The 24,179-nt window shown below is 33.1% G+C and overlaps 2 protein-coding genes across 4 annotated transcripts in view; one reads left to right on the forward strand and one right to left on the reverse strand.

Annotated features, from left to right (window-relative positions):
* LOC114330915 (ATP-binding cassette sub-family C member 4) overlaps nucleotides 1–24,179 on the reverse strand; it is a 242,880-nt gene that overhangs the window by 75,176 nt on the left and 143,525 nt on the right. For all 3 annotated transcript variants that reach the window (XM_050660979.1, XM_028280354.2, XM_028280353.2), the window contains exons 2-3: nucleotides 14,467–14,562; nucleotides 1,890–2,117 (exon numbers count right to left, since the gene is read on the reverse strand). In XM_050660979.1, coding sequence (XP_050516936.1) covers nucleotides 1,890–2,117; nucleotides 14,467–14,549 — 311 coding nt within the window. In that variant the 5' untranslated portion in view covers nucleotides 14,550–14,562. The remainder of the gene's footprint in view (nucleotides 1–1,889; nucleotides 2,118–14,466; nucleotides 14,563–24,179) is intronic.
* Nucleotides 20,735–21,199, forward strand: LOC126890949 (uncharacterized). The gene has a single exon (XM_050660124.1). The coding sequence runs from the start codon at nucleotides 20,735–20,737 to the stop codon at nucleotides 21,197–21,199; it is 465 nt and encodes a 154-aa protein (XP_050516081.1).

Consider the following 24,179-nt stretch of genomic DNA (forward strand, 5'->3'; position numbering starts at 1 on the left):
TACAAAATTTAAAAATGTGCTCTATAATTTGATCTTATTTTTTTTTCAAAAACCATTCATTTTAAACCCTTCCAACTGTGTGAACATAGAAATAACACTATAGTAAAAAGTATTTCAGAAGAAAAACGATGCATTTAAATTCTAGTGGATGAGGGGTTAAATAAACTTCTCATTTTTTCTTAAAATACATTAGTCATCAATTTTTGCAGCATATCTCGCTAACCTCGCTTACTTTAAATGTATTCGAGATTTAATATTGCCCATTTTAAAGGTCTTTTCAAGCATTACGCAAAGTAGTGGTAGCATTATACACCTAAAATCGACCGTTTCTCTGTTATTTTAAATTTTAAGTTGGATACACCGATTTGAGCATGCACTTAAACTCTTTCATCTACCATATCTCTTTTGGTACTATAATTAGTTGTTTGTTTTTTATAAGCTACAAAAATGTTTTATAAAGTTTTTTTGGTTAGATGCATAGTTTTTAAGGTATTCGCAAAAAACCGTCCGAAAAGGTGTCTTTTTTCAATGAAAATGGCCAATTTTCAACCACGAATAACTCAAAAAGTATTAAAGTTTTCAAAAAAAAACTTATAGAACAATTTTTGCTTAGAATTAGGTTCTCTAGTCACTTCCGTAATTATTTTGACCACAAAATTTTCCAACCCCGAGAAGGGGTGGGAACCACCCCCATGATAAAAGCACACTTTGGTATAGGATAGACTTTGAATTAGGAGAATAGGGTAGAGGCTATTTCCAAAATTTCGTTAAAATTCTTGTAGTAGGATAGAATTCGGAGGTAATATTCTGTTCTTGCTCTCTTTGACTGACGTACCTCAGACACCCACTGCTCTGGTCATAGTACGGAAGGTACTAAATAACTAAAAGCTTGGAATCTTTGATACATGTTTTAAATTATGTTCTGTTGTGATTTATAACATTTTTTTCGAATTTAAAATTTTATGCAAGTTACCTATTTGACTAGGCTACATAACGGATTAGATAATTATTGTAACTAGACTCTGTTTTTAAACCAGGAGGAGTAATTCAAATTTACCGCACCGTAATGTTTGTTTGTAATTGGTCCAATCTCAGGCAAGTTTACTTCACTGTTTGTTATGAAATTTTGACACTTTGACATTTATGAATTTTGGCACTATTGGCATTTCACAGGTTAATTAAGTTATATCGGTGATTTTTTGGGGGTCATTCCTTTAAGTTTTAAAATTATAATCTACTTTTATCTACTCTATGTCATATTATGTATAAGTTTTTAGTTTGTGAAAACTGTCATTATAGATAGCAGTGCGTGAAGGGTTTAAAGTGTGCGTGAAGTAACAATGTATTTTAAATGGGACTGTTTACATATAATCAAATACACACTTTCATATAATCAAATATCCTGTTTTAGTCGCTTTGTCATGGTGATGACATAATCAGCAATAAATTACGACAAAAGTTTTGACAGTTTTGTGGTTTGAAAGAAGTTAGAATTTTTAAATGTCAAAGTTCTAAAAATTATAGAATAGAAATAAATTCCAGTGACGAAGAGTTACAGTTTTTTTATTTGTTCATCATAGATAAAATATTGTATGAAACTGTGCGTGAAGTACTTTTTGCGAACTTACGCAATGTATAGCACGAGCGACAACGGAGCGAGCAAACATCGCGTGCGTTCGCAAAAAGCATACTTCACGAACTCTTTCATAAATACCTATTATATAAAAAACAATTATTGCTTTTAGAACACTTTAGCGACGTATTAGAATGGTATTAGCATAATATATAATTTATGGATTACTGTCGAAGGATTTTTCTAGTGACTTTTTCGTCTTTTTAGTTTACTCCTCCTGGTTCAAAAACAAAGCATAGATACTATTTTAATTTACCTTACGACCTCTGCAATGACTACGAGACAATTGATACCTAATAGATCTAAAACAAAACTAGAGGCACATGCTTTTATCAATGACGGCTTCTTCTTTCGTAGTTGTTTATTCCATTTTACTTGCAGCTGGTCACCTAACTTGCCCGATTCGTGGCAATTTCGATGTTCATACATATCATCTTCGGTGAGATCTTTCTTGTAACCTTTCACAAAAAATGGAAGAAGCCAACTAAAACAGAAAAATATGTTATTTGCACCGAAAAAAATTCTAATTGGGTTGATATAAATCCATTTTCAACAAAGTTTATATATCCATGAGGAAAAATTTCCTGTAGTTGGCTGTATACCATTACAAAAACATAAAATCCTTTATAAAAGGTATATATGTTAAAATCCCTATACAGGGCTACATCAAAGACATAACTAGTTTTCAATCGGTTGGCCGATCATCATCAGTGTAATCTCAGAATCTAACATGCTAACCACCAAAGTAAAAAATATTTTTAATGTTGTTCTGAAGCTATTTCCTTGTGGCACTTTTATAATTAAGTATTTTCGATGGGAAATAAGCCACAATTTTACCAAAAAAATGAATTTATTAACGTTTCGACGCCCAAGTCGGGTGTCGTTGTCAAAATACAAAATAATACTCAATAAACAAAAATGTTGTTGCTTAGTAAAAAATTCTTCTAATGATTTATTTAATCTGACTCATTTATATCGGCAATTCAGGCATGTATTATACACTTTAAAGTAGAAGACTATAAAATGATATTGCCAATATTGATGAGTTGCGTTCCTGGGACGACTTTACTAAAAGATAGTTCATTCGATTACATGAAATCAACCCCAACTCAAGAATATCCGCCACAAAAAAATCATAGCATGTGATCTGTCTTTAAAAAGACAACCAAATGCAACGATGGCAGTAAAATTCTCGCGCTAGAGATTCCATAGTAAATCACGAGGGAAAACCAGGAAAAAACCTCGTGATACTATCCCGACATCGTAAGTATTTGGGCTTACATTTAGTTTACTCTCAAAACTAATACCAAATTCTGACTTTAATATATATATGCTATTTTAAATTATAAATAATAATAATAATACATAGATATTATATAAATAATACTAAAATATAAAATATGTACTAACTCGATCTGTTAATGACTTACTAATCGTGGTATTTTCTTTCTATTGACTTCCTCTTTTAGTATGGGTAACCACATCCTACTGCATTCTACCGAGGAATTTGCGACACAATTGTGTTCATTTAGCATAATTAGAGCCGCTTCTTTGATTTTTCTCTTTTTACTATCTGTTTCTTTTAGGACTATACTTGAATCTCTCCACTGAACTATTGTAAAATTGTGGCTTATTTCCCATCGAAAATACTTAATTATAAAAAATATTTGGGTATAAAGCCTTTATAATTAATCCGTCATAGGAACATATGAAAAAGATGTGATTTTGAACATGGATGTATAAAATATCCAATGTTTCACGCTCGAGGTACCAATGAGCTCAATTTGACTAGTTCACATCATGGCTGTATGGAAGCAAGTCAATATGGAAGACTTGCTTCCATACAGCCATGATGTGAACTAGTCAAATTGAGCTCATTGGTACCTCGAGCGTGAAACATTGGATATTTTATACATTTATCTTTAAAATCACATCTTTTTCATATGTTCCTATGACGGATTAATTATAAAGGGTTTATACCCAAATATTTTTTACTTTGGTGGTTAGCATGTTAGATTCTGAGATTATACTGATGATGATCGGTCAACCGATTGAAAACTAGTTATGTCTTTGATGTAGCCCTGTATAGGGATTTTAACAAATATACCTTTTACAAAGGATTAAAGTTTATATCGTAATGATAGATTAAGTTTGGCCATTATAAGGCCGTGGTCTGAAATTTATGTTTCTTCCTGAGCAGAAGTAAAATGACGCTTCATCCAGCAACGACAGATAGACTCAGTAACTGGTGGAACGGCAGATAAGTCGTAGATATATCGCCTGTCCAAAAAGGAATTATAGCGTGAAGCCGAAACGGTCGGTTGTATTCAGAGGAACCGTCGAAAAATTGAGATCAAGACTAAGAGACATTGCAGAAATGAAAAACGGAAAAGCGCCAGGGTATGACAGAATAACCAGTGAAATTATAAAAAAAATGGGACAAAATGCAACAGAGTTATTAATAAAAATATTTAATGCAGTTTGGAGAGAAGAACAGATACCGATGGACTGGCAGAAGGCACAGATAGTGCCGATTTATAAAAAGGGCGATAGAACAGATTGCAACAATTACAGAGGAATAACGCTGTTAAGCACTGCCACGAAAATATACGAAAAAATATTGAACAAAAAAATAATCGGAAAAATTGACAGCACACTAGAGGAATCACAAAGCGGTTTCAGAAAAGGCAGAAGCACCCAGGATCATATATTTACAATCAAGCAAATAATAGAAAAATATCAGCAACAGGAGAAAAAAATGTATATGGCTTACATAGATCTTGAAAAGGTTTTTGACACGGTACCAAGGTAAACATTATGGGAAATATTAGAGAAGAGAGGTATAAGTAACAAAATGATAAGGGTAATTAAGAACATAAGCCAAAACAGAACATCTAAACCATTTACTACGAACACTGTTTATAATTTACATGGATGAGATAATTAAAGAAGTACTTAAGTAAAAGTGAAAAAAATGCATGTGGGTTATAGAAACAGAAGAGTAGACATTTCAGAAGGAGCATTCGCCGATGACGTCGTCATATTGGCCGAAAATGAGAAACAACTACAAAGAAATATAGAAATATGGAATGAAACACTAAAAAAATATGGAATGACAATTAATAAAAATTAAACAAAAGTTATGGTCATGGGAGAAAAGGAAGAAGAAGAAAACATAAACATAAAAATAGAAGAAGTAAATATAGAACAAGCACGAACATTCCAATACTTAGGAGTAGAATTAGAAGACAACGGAAAACAGGGAACAGAAATTAATAATAGAATTTAAAAAACAATGAACCTATACCATGCAATGAGGAATAAATTCATAAATAAAAAGGAAATTAAACGAAATACAAAAATTAATGTGTTTGAGTCAATATGTATGTTATGTATGGTTCTCATGTACGCATATACTTGGCAACGTTGCACTTGGTAAACGGAATAACAAGTGACAGCTGTGACATGACAACCAGACATTGACAACACACTTAGGTTAGGGACTCCATGTGAATTATGTGAACAAGAGTAACAATGTTAATTTACATATCTTTATAAAGCTTCATAAAACCTATCGTAAATAGCTTTATGTTATATTATGTCCCACAATCCTAAAGAGGCATACATTACAATGTAGACCTGTATTAATTAACCTTTGGTTGCGAGTCATGGGTACTAACAGAACGACAAAAGAGTAAAATACAGGCAGTAGAAATGAAATACCTTAGACGAGTTCGAGGAGTTACCAAAAGAGATAGACTACGGAACACTCAAATAACGAGAATATTTGGAAATCGAGTCAACTTTAGAATTTATAGAGAGAAGGCAACTCAGTTGGTGGGGTCACCTTCGGAGAATGGATCAGACAAAACCGGTGAAAGAAATTTGGCAGGCAAAAATGCAAAGAAAAAAGGTCTTCTTCTTGCAGTACCGTCTCCTATCGGAGGTTGGCTACCATCACAGCAATCTTAACTTTGTTGGCTGCAGCTCTGAACAACTGTATTGAACTGCACCCATACCACTCCCTTAAATTTCGCAACCAGGAAATCCTCCTACGTCCCACATTTCTCTTTCCCGAGATTTTTCCTTGGATTATGAGTCTAAGCAGTGAGTACTTTTCTCCTCTCATTATGTGGCACGAAGAAAGGTAGACCACGACAAACATGGGATAGAACACTAGGCAAAATAATCGAGAAAAGGGGAATAACGTGGATAGAAGCAAGGACGCTGACTAGAAATAAGAAGGAATGGGTCAAATTTGTACATAATATAAATGTATAGCAGTTATTAGTTAAAGGCTATAGCGGGATAAGATGGTCAAAAATGCCCCCGCGCCGATCAGCCCCGCTACTTATGTTTTCGATAAAGGATATGAAATTATGCCCTCATGCAAATTTTTAGCTTTCCAGAGGTCCGAAAACGTCTTAAATCGAGAAAAGAAGAATTTTTAGGTTTTATTTTTTTGTGAGCGCAATTTTACTTTAAAAAATCTGAAAAAATTCAAGAGGTTGTATCTTTCGAATACAAAACAACCTATTTTTTTTTCAGATTTTTCTAATGAAAACTGAGCCCAGGAAAAATTTTTGAAATTTTCAAAAAAATTTTAGGTTATGATAATATGATTTGGCCAACTTTTAAATAGTATTAATTTGAGTACTTTTTGCCGTTTTTTTAAATGGCAGAGGCATAATTTTTAATATCTGAGCGGAAAGAACTAAAAATCGAAAAAACCGTTTTGGCTGTCTCGAGATGCATCTCGGGACAGCCAATTTTAGGATTTAGGATCCTGACTACAACAACTGGAAAAAACTAAAATTGTGAATTTTGTCATAAAATTTGCTATGTGGGGTTATAATAATATTTGGAACAACTTTTCCAAATAACATCGATATCTGTAACGCGAAGCAAATTGAATCGCATATCGAAAATTCACCCCGTTTGTGGATTCGCAGTAGGCTGCGTTTAAAATTTAAAGTTCAGTTGACTATTTTAAAAATTGTGAACCATCACCCTGTATGACTGTGCAAAATTTCAAATCTGTATATATTTTTATAGCCGAAACATAGGGGTGTCTTCATCTTAAATGCGACACACTGTGTCTTATCAATTTGACAATTTATTGCAATTAATATAGTAGTATGTTTTATAGATTCCAAATATACAATCAAAGTATTGACTAATTCACTAATTTTATCATAAAAAGTTCAAATTGATTGCATTGAAGTATTGAACTAATTATTAATGTGTATTAATAATGTGTATATAATTATGTGTAATAATAATATAATATATAATATATACAGTGAGTTTTATGTACGGAAACCCTCAATTATCTCCGAAATGGCTTGCACGATTTTTATGGATTGTGGTGGTTGGGGTTTTCTAATGTGGCCGATATTATAGTAATACTTACATTGTTGTCAGATCTTCCGTTTTTCTGAAAATCTAATTAACTTTGTTATTTCAAATGGAACACCCTGTATATTTTTCGCGTTTTGAAGTCCTTAAGAAATACTGATTATTTTCCATGTTTTATTCCCTATACCTAAAGGCCATAATTTCGAAGTTATTGCTACATTTATTTAAAAAAAAACTTTTTAAACAAATTATAAAAATCAATTTTTTCGGCCTGCGTAGACATTGTTTTACGTTCTTTGGACCATTGGGAACAAAAAAGTTCTCTTGTAATTTTTCTCTAAAGTTAATCGTTTTCGAGTTATAAATAATTTAAAACTGAAAAGAAATCGAATAATTACGATTTTCAAGGTTAAAAAACACAAATCAAAAATATTATTTTTGAAACTGCCAAGTATAGAAATTCAAGCTAAAGTCTTATTTTATCAGTTACCAATAAGTAATTTGAGCTTGTTTCATTCTAAAATATTGTTTTTTAGTTGTTAATGCAGCCCCATCGCCCGTCCTCTCATATGCGCTTCATTAATATTTATTAAAAATCAGTGTTTTAGAATAAAACGTACCAAAAAATTTTTTAGCGAGCCCCTGGAAGAAGGGTTTGGGTACTCCGCAGTTTCAAAAATAATGTTTTTTATTTTTGTTTTCGAACCTTGAAAATCGTCATTATTCGATTTTTTTTCAGTTTTAAATTGTTTACAACTCGAAAACGATTAACTTTAGAGAAACATTACAAAAGACCTTTTTTTGTTCCCAATGATCCAAAGAACGTAAAATAATGTCTACAGGCCGAAAAAATTGATTTTTATAATTTCTTTAAATTTTTTCTTAAATAAATGTAGCAATAACTCCCAAACTATGGCATTTAGGTATAGAGAATATAACATAAAAAATAATCAGTATATCTTAAGGACTTCGAAACGCAAAAAATATACTATTTTTATTTTTTTATTTGAAATAAGAAAGGTTTTATTTGAAATAAGAAAGTTCATTGGATTTTCAGAAAAACGGAAAATCTGACAACAATGTAATTATCACTGTAATATCGGCTGCATTAGAAAACCCCTACCCACCAAAACCTATGAAAAACGTGCAAGTCATTTCCGAGATACTTGAGGGTTTTTATACATAAAACTCACTCTATTTATTATAATAATTATAATAATATTAATTAATTATAATATTAATTAGTTCAATATTTCAATGCAATCAATTTGAACTTTTTATGATAAAATTAGTGAATTAGTCAGTATTCTCATTGTATATTTTGAATCTATAAAAAATACGACTATTAGTTGCAATAAATTATCGAATTGATAAGATATTTTGAAATTTTGCACAGTCATACAGGTTGATGGTTCAAAATTTTTAAAACAGTCAACTGAACTTTAAATTTTAAACGCGGCCTACTGCGAATCCACAAATAGGGTGAATTTTCGATATGCGATTCGATTTGCTTCGCGTTACAGATATCGATGTTATTTGGAAAAGTTGTTCCAAATATTATGATAACCCCACATACCAAATTTTATGACAAAATTCACAATTTTAGTTTTTTTTCAGTTGTTGTAGTCAGGATCCTAAATCCTAAAATTGGCTGCCCCGAGATGCATCTCGAGACAGCCAAAAACGGTTTTTTCGATTTTTTCGTTCTTTCCGCTCAGATATTAAAAATTCTACCTCTGCCATTTAAAAGAACGGCAAAAAGTACACAAAAAAATACTATTGAAAAGTTGGCCAAATCATATTATCATAACCTAAATTTTTTTTTGAAAATTTCAAAAATTTTTCCTGTTTTCATTTTTCATTACAAAAATCTGAAAAAAATTAGGTTGTTTTGTATTCAAAAGATACAACCTCTTGAATTTTTTCAGATTTCTTAAAGTAAAATTGCGCTCACAAAAAAATAAAACCTATAAATTCTTCTTTTCTCGATTTAAGACGTTTTAGGACCTCTGGGAAGCTATAAATTTGCATGAGGGCATAATTTTATATCCTTTATCGAAAACATAAGTAGCGGAGCTGATCGGTGCGGGGGCATTTTTGGCCATCTATTGTATTATAATGTAACGTAATGTAATGTATTGTCGCCTTACACCACTATGTGGTAAAAAGGCTTTATATATTATACTAAGAGACTTTTTCAAACATCGCGGGAACTGGCAAGAACGATCCCAAAAGTCAAGCCTTCTAAAGAATCTGGACCCGACATAGTAGCCCAGGAAATTTTAGTCCTTAGAAGACAATTATAAACCTTGGTTATTAAACTAAGTACGGAAGTGGAGTATAATGTAGTGAAGGAAAGGCTAGAAGAATTAAGCTTAGCTTATGAGATCGATAAATAAGATCTGGTAAAAGCGTTAACAGAATTTTTAGGAGACCATGCATTACTACGTTACCGAAACAACAACAAAATTGAAAATCGTGGACAGATTTCAGCGAAGATTTTAAGAAAGCTTTCTATGCCAGAGAATATGTGCTGCAACTGGAGGAGTAAATCAGAAACAGAAAGCAAAGGTAAGACTTGCCAGCGGTTAGATATATTATAGCTATTCAAACATTAATTAGACGAGAATGATCATTGACCAGAAATCAAGAACTGGAACCAATAAATAGGAATATGCTACTTCAATATAAGCTTTACATTCACCGCCGAGACTTTGAAAATTTAACAAAATTGCAAGATTTAGCCCAAGAGTATGAGGCCATAGAAGGGGAAAAACCCCGATAAAATTAACTTCACTGGGAATATAAAACCCCAAGAGAATATGATGCCCAATGAACGTGCTAACCAGCAAGCGGATAAAACGTTAAAGAGGAAACTATCGAACTGCATCATTGAAGTGAGATGAATGAAATAAAAGTGGTGTGTTGTGTGGTGACAGAAAGATTCCTATGAATAGAATTATAAAAATATAAGTAGTGTTATTATTATCATGAAAGTTAAATCTTTATTATAAATCGTTAAAACTTTATTGGACAGTATCAATAAAAATATTAGGAATTATTTTTATATTTTTATGTATTATACGGTAGCGGGTAGGGGACCCAAGAAGGGATTTTTGCAGTTACTTGAGCATGTCAGAAAACCAGGGAAAATCTCGTACCCTGTAAATGTACCCCTATCATATAAGGACTTTTGATACACATACAGGGGCTACGTTGGGGGCAGTTCCAAAAAAGCATCTCCTTAGACAAACTGGAAGACGTCAGATTAAGACAAAGTAAGTTAAGTACATGAAAAACAGTGTGTATATTTCAAAAATCTGAAGATTTGAGCTGGGCGTAAGGAAATGGGTGAGTCACAAAGTTTCACAAAAAAAGCAAACATTTCGCGAAATTAACATCAAATAGAACAACTGAAAAATACGTGTTCAATATTTTTCAGAAATCTATCAAATGATACCAAACACGACCCCCACGGAGGGGTAAAGGATCACTTTAAAATTTTAAATAGAAACCCCGCGATATTTCGAGAAATGAACATCGGATCGAAAAACTGAAAAATACGGGTTTTCGAAAATCTAGCGAATGACACCAAACAAGAAGCCCTACGGAGGAGGGAATAGTAACCCCCATTTTTTATTGCAGATTTAGATTCCTTGCGTAAATATATATATATATATATATATATATATATATATATATATATATATATATATATATATATATATATATATATATATATTAATGTGATATTCAAAGATCGGTGTGCTCAAAGCAATTGATTAGATAATTAATTAATTAATTAAATTTAATTTTAATGATGCACTTATGATTTAATCACACTATTTAATGCTCTAATCTCAGGGTTTTATATTCTCGTGCTTCAATATCTCCTTTGCTTTACATATGATAAATAAGGTCAAAGACTAACGGAATAAAACACATATATGGTACAAAAACATCTATTGAAATAAATTCACCCTCAAAATATCCTCTAAAAATAATATCTCCTATTCTGATTATTGAAATACTCCTACCACTATCTAAAGTACTTATTGAAATTTGCGTTATGAATAATTCTACAAAAAAAAATAAAACTGTCTCTCGGATGATGAGTTGTCCAAATTCTTGTCTCTGGTCGCCTACAATTTACTCTTAGCAGCCCCCTATGTAGTCAGCAATCTCGCAACAAACTATTGCAAGCCTATTGTCATCAATGACCCCCTACAGATGCACGTATCTTTTAAAAAACAATGCTAGCCTTTTCTCCTCTCAATAAACTGAATCTATTTCTCGTTCCGGCATGCAACGGTGACTCTTGGAATATAAGTAGAACAATATAACTTACAATGCTTTACGTGATGAGCCTCCGTCAGGACACTTATTTCAACAAACTCACAGCTATTCATTTATCTGCCTTACTACTTCAGGAGACTCTCAGAGATCACCACTATTCGACTTGACGATCATTTAACAACTATCGTCTAGAATCACATTCGTTTAAAGGCCAGCACTAAACAGTAACGTTGAAAAAATTATTCTACCGTAAAATTAAATTATGTAAAAAATTATGAAAGTCCACTGACAACGATTCCAAAGAATTAAATTCAAAATTGTCAATGTCAGATTCAACACCAACTTTTCCTACCATTAGAAATTTCCTAAAACTAATTACCTGCCAATCGGTTTTTAAGGAGATTACATTCATTTAAATTTCTAAATACAATTGTTCCCTAACCCGGTCTCATTGTCCAAACACATAACCACTTCCTTATCATACTAACTGTACAAAGAAAATACTTAATCCCTATTTAAATTTTGTTTACCTACGGCCATCCAAAGATAATTGACTTTCATTTCTTCGAAATGAATTTTGGTATATTTTTATTATATGTTTTAACTTTTCTAAAATATTAAGATCGAAACCATATTAATTCAAATTTTACATATCTTAACAATATATATATATATATATATATATATATATATATATATATATATATATATATATATATATATATATATATATATAGGCTATACACTCCGTGCGGAGTTGGAGCCACTCTTATTGAGCTTATTGACTCATTTATTGTGGTGAGTCACTCCACATTCTTTCTTCTCTCAAGTTAACTAGTCTAATCTAGGGTTCCTCTTTGCGTCCTCTGTTATTTTCCTCCATATATCCCGGTCCTGTATTTTCTGTCTCCATCTTGGTACTTCCAATCTTTTTATGTCCTCCAATACCTGGTCTTCCCACCTGCTTTTTGGTCTTCCTTTCGCCCTTGTTATATTTGGGTTCCACATTGTAACTTTTCTTACATCTTTTTCTTCTCCCATTCTTCTTAAGTGTCTATACCACCGTAGTCGCTGGGTTTTTATAGCTTTCACTATGTCCTCACCTCCTAGTATGTCTCTTATTTGTAAATTCAAGAGCCTTTCATAATCTCCGTGCACTGTTTTCTTTGGTCCATAAATTCTTCTTACCATTGTTCTTTCAAATATTTTTAACATTTCTTCTTCCCTCTTTGTTAGGCTTATGGTTTCTGCCCCATATATCACCACTGTTCGAATTGCTGTTCTGTATACTCGGATTTTCGTAACCCTGCTGATTTTTTTGTTTTTTAAAATACTTTTGTACTTATAATATGCTCTATGACCCGCTTGTATTCTGTTTGTAATTTCTATGTTTCTTTCATTTTTGTTGTTAATTGTGACTCCTAGGTATTGAAAATTACTGACTATTTCAAAATTATAATTCCCGATTTTTATATTTCTTTCCTCTGTATCTTTGTTTTTCCTCTCTATTTTCATATATTGAGTTTTCTCTTCATTTATTGTTAAGCCTCTTTTCACCGCTTCCTTTTCAATTTGTCTGGTTATGTCATCTAAGGTTCTTTTGTCTCTCGCCAGCACCGCTAGGTCATCAGCATATGCTACTATCTGGACTGAATTGTTGGTGATCGTCCCATTGAGTTTGCACGTCTTAATTATGGCGTCTAAAGTTATGTTAAAGAGCGTAGTTGACAGCCCATCTCCTTGTCTTACTCCTGCATTGTATTCGAATTCTTCTGTTGTTCCTTCCTGCGTTAATACGGATGCCTTTGATTCTTTCATCGTCATTTCCACGAGTCTTATCATCTTTCCAGGCACTTCTATATTCCTCATATCGTTTACTACTTCTGGCCTCTTAATACTGTCAAATGCTTGCTTGAAGTCAATAAAGAGGATATGCAGCCACATGTCATATTCACAGAATTTCTCGACTGTCTGTGTCACTATGTGTATGGCATCTACGGTAGATCTTCCTTTCCTAAAACCATTTTAATAATCCCCTATTTTTATATCTGTATGCTCCATCAATCGTTTATTTATCATTGTGGTCAAGATCTCATAAACCACATTTAGAAGAGTAATGCATCTGTAGTTTTCACAAACTTTTGGGTTTCCTTTTTTAAAAATAAGTAACTTTTAAAAAGTAAATAAGTAAGTTAACTTGCGTAAAAATAAGTAACTTTTATTTGAGACATTCTTACAATAATGGATAGATGTTACCCTACTATAATGTTTCAAGGTTAACGCAACGCATTTATTTTTTATCGAAAAATGTTATCGTCTAATAACACCTGCAATGCAATTTAATTCAAAATTAATGTTAATTGTGCAAACAAAACAAAAAAATAGATAAGATAACGTATAACAATAAAAAAATAAAATGCACAAAACAATAGTTATTTTCCTAACAAGTGCAGAAAGTCATTCTTTTCCGCACGCGACTGCAGTTTGCCGAACGACGCGAAGCGGGAGTTCGGCAAGCAGTCGAGTGCGGAAAAGAGACTTTCTGCAAGAGTTAGGAACAATATTTTTTCTAAGAGTCTTTAAAAAATTACCAAATCTTAATCAATTAATTTAATTAATATGAAAATACATACACAAATTAATTATTTGACAAGGTTGTCAAAACCAAACTTTCAATATAAATAGTTAGCATGACGACGATCTTGGTTTCCATGACGATGATTCAAAACGACTGTTATTGTCTACCGATTTGTCTTTCGAATATTATGTCAAAATGATTTTATTTCATCGAATTGTCGCGTTAATTTCATTAAAACAGGAACACAATAAGATATATTTGAAATAAATTAGTAAATAACATCTAAATATTAGTTTATTGCATGTATTATAATTACTTTAAGGCCATATTAACATATCTAAATTAACACGCGTGCGGAAAAGTAAAAACCGCGTGCGGAAAAGTAACACGCGTGCGGAAAAGTAACACGCGTGCGGAAAAGTAACACGCGTGCGGAAAAGTAACACGCATGCGGAAAAGTGAAACTTTCTAAACTAAAATGCTTGCGCGAAAGTAGACATTTTTGCACGCTCGTAGAAAAAAATATTTTCAGAACGTTTACACTCAAAAGTTCAACATACTGATTTATTTACAAATTATACATAGCAAAAAAATTACTTACAAAAAAAATATTGATGAAAATATATTAGCAGTGTCTAAAGGATTTTTCTTCTTTGCTTTGGCTTTGCTGTGTATTTCTTCCATATTTAAGTTGTGTCTGTAAAATATAAACAAGAATTAGATAAATGCTTGAAATGTGTGGATTTTGCGTGATGAGCCGTGGGTGAGAAAGGTTAAAAAATGTTTCGAATGCAAACTCGCATTAATCCAAACAAAAACTAAATTAATTCAGTAAATTTAATAGAAAAGCATCCTCCGAGGAACTGTACATCCGTTTTTCTTTAAAAGTAGAAAGTAGATATGACTAACGCATTTTTGCAAACATATCACAAAAATCCCTAGGCAAAAAATAGTTTTAAAATAGAGTCCCGTATTTTAATAATTTTTAATTTTATTTTATTTTAATCCGTTGCGTCCATTCTTTTTTAAACCATTTTAAAAATAGATTATTATTGAGCGCGTTAAAAAATCACATGGGGAGAAACCTTGTATTTACCTGTAAATGTATTACACCTACCATATTATTGGTTCTAATAGAGGGGCGTGCATTGGGGACAGTCCGTAAAAAAATATATCCTTATCAGAAGAGGACACGGAAAGCGAGGCAGAGAGAAGAAGCAAGTTAGAGAAACTCTTCTCACGAGAGACAGCCGAGAGAAGAAGCGAGTTAGAGAAACTCTTCTCAAGAGGGGCAGCCGAGAGAGACCTAGATCATGCAACGTATCGTCTAAATGTAGAAAAAGCAGAGGCAGAGCGACTAAGGGAAGACTTGAGAAGGATGCAAGACCAGCTCACGGAGCAATTGAAGAAAAAGGACGAAGAAATAGCCCGACAAAAGACCGAAAGAGCGGAACTAGAAGAATCGATGGTAAAGATGACGAGCCAGATGAACGAACTGCTCAAAGAGCTGCGAGAAGCCCAGAAAAACCTGAAGCTAGAACGCCAACAACAGGCAAAGCCCATACCGAAGCCAGAAAACAACCCAGCGACCGATAAGCCACCACCGATTAAAAAACCGAGGGCAAAGGGCAAAAGAAAACTTCCCACCACTGTCACGAGGACTAAACCCCCCACCCCCCAGAACAAAACACAGATGGTGAGACGCCTGCCTTGGGGCGATCTGACGATTCAGAGACAGAGGACATGGTAACAAACGAAGAAACCACCGTGTTGCCCGAACAACAGGCAACACCTCACAGAAAGCCGCCTGTAATTAAATTACAGAGCGTGGATGAGACAGGGGCTATCCTCACCATAGCCCAAAGACTAAAAGTATATACGACAAACAAAATCTCCAGGAGCGGTAAAGAAACACTCATCCAGGCGAAAAACCTGGAAGATTACAAGAAAATGGTGAGGGTAATAGAAGAATACGCAGAGGCACACAAGGACAAAAGGCTACAATGGGTAGCCTTCCCAGTAGAAGAGGATAAAAAACCCAAAGTGGTTTTAAGAGGATTGCCCTCAAATACCACCGAGGAGGAAATCCAAGAAGAGATGGAAGCAAGACACCAAATAGTCTGCCAAGCAGCCAAGAATATGACCACAAGAGTCGGCCCCAAAAGGCAACTGCCGATGTTCGTACTGACTCTGAATCGTGAGGACGTAGAAAAGGCTAAGCTGATCACCAATATGTGCCACATGAAGGTAGAGGTAGAAGACCTAAGAAAAGCGACAGAGCCAACGCAGAGCTTCAACTGCCAAGGCTTCCACCATGCGCAGAACGCGTGCCACAAACATCCCAAATGTGTGAAATGCGGAGAAGACCACCACACGAAGATGTGTAAAAGACCCAGAGAAACAAAGGCAACCTGCGCTAACTGCAAAGGAAGTCACCCCGCAAGCTACAGAGGATGCCCAAAAAGTCCAACAGACCACCACAACAGAGGCCACAACAACAGACCAACAGACGACAACAGGCAAACGGAGTCTCCTATGCCAAAGCCACACAGGGCAAAAACCAACAGGCCACCACAGCGATCCTCCCAGACGAAGAATACCTGGTCAGACTAGTCACCAACATAGTGACCAAGGTAGTCCAGGAAGTCATCCAAGATACCAGACAGACGATCAGGTAAAACCACCATACAATTAAAAAAATCATAAAAAAGGCGTAAGCCAACAAAAAAATCACACAAAATAAAAAAAATCAACATAAAATTCTAGAGCGCCAAGCCATTGGACGGAGCCCATTGGGGCTCGGTACAATGGCTTGGAGCCCAAGCAAGCAATTTTAGTTCCCGCGGATAAGTAATTAAGAGGATAAACGGCTTAGAGCGCTTAACGCTGGCCTAGTTTTGCATTCGATTAGGGTACCACATTGGAATCCTATTACCCAGGGTTCCATTGTGAAGAGCATTTGGCTGATAGTTGTGCCCCTATCGCGCATCAGCGTGCTATAGGGGGGAAAGGGATGGCCTGGGGCATTGGAGCGAGGTGGGGTGATCCCTGTATTTATACTCGGGCCAGGACACCTCGCCCCAATGAATTGTTACACCCGAATGTCTCTTTTTCGAAAGGGTGAACATCTCCCACAGGTCGGGTTGAATCAAATTGCTTGCTTAAATATATCCTTAGAAAAATTCGAAAACGCCAGATTAATACAAGGTAAGTTAAGTACACGAAGAACACTGTATATTTCAAAAATCTGACGGTTTGGAAATACGGGCGTAAGGAAATGGGCGAGTCACAAAGTTTTACAAATAAAAAAGAAATATTTTGCAAAATGAATATCAGATCGAAAAATGGTGGCTAAACTATTTAGTAGTTTCATAGGTCCGATGATGGAATATAAATAATTGTAAACTCCAAATAGACCAGGGCGCATCTGTAAAAATATTAGTACATTTGGACGTTAAAAGGTGACTCATATTTTTTTGCAGAAATTGCTTGAAAATAGCTCATATAATAATATTTGAGTTATCCTCAAAAAGTTCCGAAACATTGTTTAAATAATCAAAATGTCAAAAAATTAAGGAAGAATTCGATTTTTTTCTTCGTTTTTTGATTATAACTTTGAAAGTATTCATTTCCGAGAAAAGTTGTACTGACATAAAAGTTGCGCAATTAAATTTCCTACAATATACAATTCGTTAAAAATTTTAAAAATGTCACCCTTGTTGCAAAATAGCAATAATTGCGAAAAAACGATAAAAAAACAAGTATTCGCATTTTACGTTTTTCAACCATTTATGCTACACTTAGGATCTTCATATTTTACCAAGTAAAACTTTATGATATAAGAAAACAATACTGTAAATTTCATTAAGATCGGTTGAATAGATTTTGCAAAATAAATTTTGCAATCTAGCTTTCGCAAAAAAATTATTTTTTTCAAAATCTTGCAGGACTGAAAATAAAGCAGACAGCAAGTTTAATTTTTTTGAATATAGAAGAATACCGTACCTTTCATTTTCAATTTACAAAATTAAAATCGGTTAACCACTACGGCGTCAGAAATTATTTAAAATACACATTTTTTTTTGAGCTACGCGCAGGACAGCGGATAGTTTGCTCTGATTGGGCATTCCAATGACCTTTGATAATGATTGACAAATTTTAATTTTTAGTACATTTCGATATAAATAAATAAATTTGTTTATTGCAAAATAAAAACACATGCTTTGTCCTTTGAAATAACACTTTTTTTGACAAAAACTTTCTTTGTTCATATATTTTAAGTTAGAGAATAAAAGTTTATTATTTTTAAACATATGCAACAGTTTAAACAATATTTCACAAACAATAATCAAGTTAGTTTGATTTTTGTGGAATTAAAATATTAAAATACAACAAAATATAGTGTAAGAAAATAATATATTAGATAAAGATTGGAAGAAATTTTGGTGGAAATCAACTTGTGTGAATCGAACACCGCTGTCCTGCGCGTAGCACCAAAAATTAATGTTTATTTAAAAAAATTCCTGACGCCGTGAAAAAATTGCAAATGAAAGGTACGATATTCTCCTATACGTAAAAAAAATTCAACTTGCTATCTGCTTTATTTTCAGTCCTGAGACATTCTGAAAACATGAATTTTTTTGCGAAAGCTGGATTGCAAAATTTATTTTGTAAAATCTATTGCACCCATATTAATGAAATTTACAGTATTGTTTTACTATATTATATAGGGTAAAATATGAAGGTCCTAAGTGTAGCATAAATGGTTGAAAAATGTAAAATGCAAATACTTGTTTTTTTATGGTATTTTCGCAATTATTGCTATTTTGCAACTATTTTTAAAATTTGTAACCAATCCTATACTGTAGGAAATTTAATTACGCAACTTTTATATCAATACAACTTTTCTTGAAAGTGAATACTTTAAAAGTTATAATCAAAAAACGAAAAAAATAATCGAATTTTTCCTTCATTTTTTGACATTTTGATTATTTAAACAACATTCCAGACATTTTTGAGTGGGAGGATAACCCAATTATTATTACAGGAGTTAATTGCAAGAAATTTCTGCAAAAAAATATGAGTCACCTCTCAACGTCCATCTCAAAACAGATGCGCTTTGGACTAAAAACCGGTCGCAAAAAACACCAAACAATACCATTGCCGGCACGGCACCACACTTCGCTGTTGCTACGCTGTATGCGTCTAAATATTCGGGCTTATTCGGCAGCATAGGACGGAGTGTAGAGGGTTCATTCGTCAATATTCGCTTTATGCGCACGCATAATAGAAAATACGCATATCCATCCCGTTGTCGGTTTTTGACACACTTCAAAGGACAAATATTTGGACGTAATAAACATAAATACCACATAAAACGAAGGCGGAAAATCACTTGAAAAATAGAAGAGGCATAATATTAATTTGTAGATGACAACGTTGAACAGACGACTTTCTTGAAAATACTTTCTAAGATTTTCTAAATTAGAATATATTTATAAACAAGAAGGCTATTGCTTGTTAAAAAAAATGAATGTGTGTGTACTTTGTACGCACGTAAGAAGATATTCTTCTATTATATAATAAGTAATTTAAACGAAGTAAATATACTTAACAGGTTATTTGTATTATATTTAAATATCAAACTAACTTTCTTATCTACCACTGTCAAAAATTTTTTATTAAAACAACCAAAAATAAAAAAAAATATATGAATCGCCCAGGATTCGAACCCGCGTCCTTCCAATCTCGGAGCTAACGCATTACCAACTACTCAAGCGAGGTCCTTGTAATTGACATGTAAGTTTCGGATATAATTACACAACACGACACAAATAGTGTAAAAATGTTATGCCTACATAATATTTTATTATTTTAATACAGAGAAACACAAATCCAAAAACACAAGAATTATAATAAATAATACATTTACTAAAAACACTAATATATTTTTTAAATGACTTATTTGCACGGTTACAGATACATACATATACTCCATCTAATTTACTTACCGTTGCACGTCATCCGCGTCATAGCCCGTGAGGTCACATGATACCAACACGAAATATTTAGGCGGTACAGTTCACCAAGAATAGCTGAAAGTCTGAAAATAACCACGCTCATGATGCGCATTCGTCATCCGACGGATCTCGCACTGAGCGTTCACTTAATATCTACCGTTTGTAACGTGAACAAGTCGGTACAGTCTGCGAAACATTTTTTGTAAGTGCGAACCGCAAAGGAGAATCAATTTAAAATTTGCAAATTTTGTTTAAATCGAATCTGAAGGAAAAAGTTTTAAATAATCAGACACGGGAAGTGATAGCAAACGTGATTCATTTTATGATAAATGAAGCGAAAAACAATGAACCGTGTAGAGATTTGAAAAAAGTGCAGGCACGTGTGGTATTGGCAACATGTATTAGTTTAAGCAGCGTTCAAAAAACTGCTCGGGAAATGCAATTAATTGAAGATGGCGAATATTCCTCATTTGTAACTCCAAACAAAAAGAGAAAAAAAAGCGCTTCAAAAACGTGCTTGGACGATTTTGATATAAGGCGTCTTCGACGATATATAATGGATTTTTGTATAATACAAAAACAAGTCCCAACTGTGAAACGCATACACAGAACATTTGCAGAGGAGTACAACTACTCAGGTTCCATAGAAAGCCTACGAACAGTAATTAGAAAGATGGGATTTCGTTGGCGAAAAACCAGAACTAATAGAAAATTATTAATGGAAAAGCCCAATATTTAACATCTTAGACTGAATTTCTTGAAACATACGTCCATTCATCTCATACCTACCAAAAGAGCTGGTCTGATAGTTCAAACAAGGGCATACAAAAACCAGTATCTAAAGGACAGATGCTTGTGATAGTGCACGCTGGAGGTGAAAGTGGTTTTGTTAAAAACGCTTATCTGCGCTACAAACCTACTATAAAAACAGGAGATTATCATGATACAATGAACTACGACAATTACAAAAAGTGGCTTCAGGATAAACTGATACCAAATTTGCCCCCGAACAGCGTTTTAGTGATTGATAATGCACCGTATCACAACGTACAAACTGAGAAATGTCCAACTATGTCTTCCAGGAAAGCAGAAATGCAGCAGTGGCTGACAACGCGAAATATTTCCTTTACAGATGACATGTTGAAATTTGAATTATACGACATTATAAAATTACACAAACCTCTGTTTAAAACCTATGAAATTGACAAAATACTCGAGGATAAAGGACATTCAGTTTTACGGTTACCCAAGATATTATCCGGATTTGAATCCTATAGAGTTAGTATGGGATTCTATGAAGCAATATGTCGCTGAAAAAAATGTCAGTTTTGATTTTAAATTAGTGAAAAGTTTGTGTGGACTGAATAAAACGATGACGACAAATGTTATGGAAATGGATACGAGAAAGGTTATAAATATCTCTTTTAACAAAAGGTACTGGTACAAAGACACCATATTTATGCTTCACCGGGACCGAACATCTAATTTCTATTTAGTATTGCAATAGACGATTTTATTACTACTTTATTACCCTACTGCTTACGCCCTTTTTCTCCGAAACCTTTTGGTCAATATAATGCTAATATAAAGTATAAATAGTCAATATAAAAATATAATTTTTGGTTTATAATGCCATAATTTATAGCAACTCAAGCGGTTTTTGTTGGATCTATTTTATTACATCTCACTTTGTAAAAAAAATACTACAAATATACTGAAGAAAAGTAATGACAGTAATAATAATTGTGTACGGGACCTATTAGAAACTATTCAAACTTTACGTTTCTATATTTGTGTCTCCGATTGTACCTATATTTTAAAATTCACCCGCGCGTACAGGCTATCTTTTTCCTTCCGAGTGCGTTCTCACTTCATTGTTCGCGCAGGCAGTTAGAATTTCAGACTTTCAGCTATTCTTGGTGAACTGTAGGTGAGGTGCGGCTAAAGATACAGTGCGGCTCCCTAATTTGCGCATGCGTCAAAATATTTACAACGTTGTCATGTTGTTTACACATTGACATCGCCGGGAAATTCAAAATGCTAGCTCGTGGCAAGGAAGCTTTTATTTTGACAAATGACATAATAATATTTTTGTAATGTAAATATAAAAATAACCTATAAAAATAAAATTCTATTTTGTTTTACCTGTACATGTAGGGTAATAAGAAAATATATAAGATCATTGAAAAGAGTAAAACGATGAATTTAATTATTTTGTCAGATAAAGAACAACATAACCAACATACAATATGGAAGTGCTATTTTAGGTTTAAAAGTTTTAAATACTTTTGCATATTATGATGGGTATATAAAATTGAGAATTATGGACCAATGACACCATTGCATAATCTTCAGAAAGTAGTTGAAGTGCTGTATAATCAATCACAAATTGCCTCAAGAATTGTTATTGAAAGAATATTTATTTGGTATTTTATGAAGAAAAGATTCCCCATATTAATATGTGAAATGAGATGCAAGTTACCTTTTTTTTGAAGAATAATATCGGCTTGTATACTTTTACATAATATTGCAGTTGTTAAAAGAGAAAACATTGAAATACTGGAAAAGGAGGATGCTGTTAGTTAAAATCAAACAAGCTGCGGCAGTACCTACATTTTCAACCAGGAGCAAATCTAGTGCAACTAAATTTTGTGTGTGTTTGTTTTAAAAGATTATTCTCCATTTAACTCAAGCCTAAATGGTTCCCACATAACAATTTCATGTTCTTGGTAGATTCGATATTCAATATTCGATAAGTTTATTCCAAGAATAAACTTTTACGAATATTCTAAGTAACTATGTACATGAATGTGCTCAATATATTTGGTCCGAGGATATTCTTTGAAGTATATGCAAAAAACATGAAATTTAGAATGTTTTTATAGTATATGCTATGCTTCTACTACACACATACTAAAAAGAATATATTCCAACGAATGTTGGTAGTATAATATGCTTCGAACATGATGGAAAGATCATTGTAATGTAGTATAATGTTGATAATTTTATTTTTATTGGACTGCAGTTTGTTAATAAATTTATAAATAAATAGGTATATTATATTGGTGACTGATTTAAGTATTTTATTATTATTAGCAGTTTATTAATAAATTTATAAATAGATACATGATATTGGCGTTTGATTTTGAGTAGGTATCCTTTAATATTTATTTTATATCTATTTCTGTTAAAAGGACAACTAGCAAATGTATGAACAAAGAAGTTACAGTAGAGCATCGATTATCCGAACTAATTGGGGGACATGGGCGTTCGGAAAACCGATTTGTTCGGATAATCCAACTATATTGAGATTGTCATACATATTTATCCACAAGTGAATGAAAACCATATTTATATAATTATATTTGTTTATACCTTGATAATGACAAATAGCAATTAAACAAAAAAGTGCAGTCTTTGCAACAAAACATATTTTTGGATACAAAATTGAAGATATTTTAAGCGTTAATTACTAACGCTTGCTGAGTACTCGAGTGCAGGGCACAGGAGTCGGGAGTTCGGATAACCAGTCGTTCGGTTGATCGACGTTCAGATAATCAACGCTCTACTGTATTTTAAAGGACAAAAATAATAATAGAAAAATTAGCATTATGGTGTTTTTTTTATTAATTTTTTTGACAGTGTGTTTAAATAAACAAATGCTGATGACACGAAAATGAAAGTGTAATACATACTTTTGGTTGAAAACTTTATAGATTATGGGCCGGTACTTCATGTCCCGGTTAAACCTCGGTTAGCTAATCGAGAAAGAAAAGTACCTCATTGGGCCTCTTGCATTGTAATATCATGTATAATCATAATATCATCATCATTGGCTCCACAACCCATGGTAAGTCTTGTGACCTGTTCCAGAGTCAGCTTCCTATCCCTCACCTTCGTTTTCCATTTTCGCACTCCTAATCATAATAATAAGTATAATTGTGTATATGTCTATGCTATGCATATATTTCTGTCCTGATTAAACCCGGTTAGCTAATGGCGGTTTAACCGGGACATAAAGTACGGGCCCTATATCTAATATAATAAAGGATTAAAATTCCAAAAACCTTTGTTTTATTGTATTAACCTGTTTATATTGTTAATACCATAGGTATATTATGTTACATCTATTGAATTGAACTGTACTTTCGAATCCAGAATTTTAACAAATCCTAAACTTTTCCACAATTTCTCAAGCATGATATTTGTGCATTCAAATTGATTGAAATTACATATTATACATCTATACCTACTAAAAACATTTATTTGCACACAAAAATGTCTAAATTAATTA

The sequence above is a fragment of the Diabrotica virgifera genome, chromosome 9, assembly GCF_917563875.1.
Source record: "Diabrotica virgifera virgifera chromosome 9, PGI_DIABVI_V3a".
Taxonomy (NCBI): Eukaryota; Metazoa; Arthropoda; class Insecta; order Coleoptera; family Chrysomelidae; genus Diabrotica; species Diabrotica virgifera.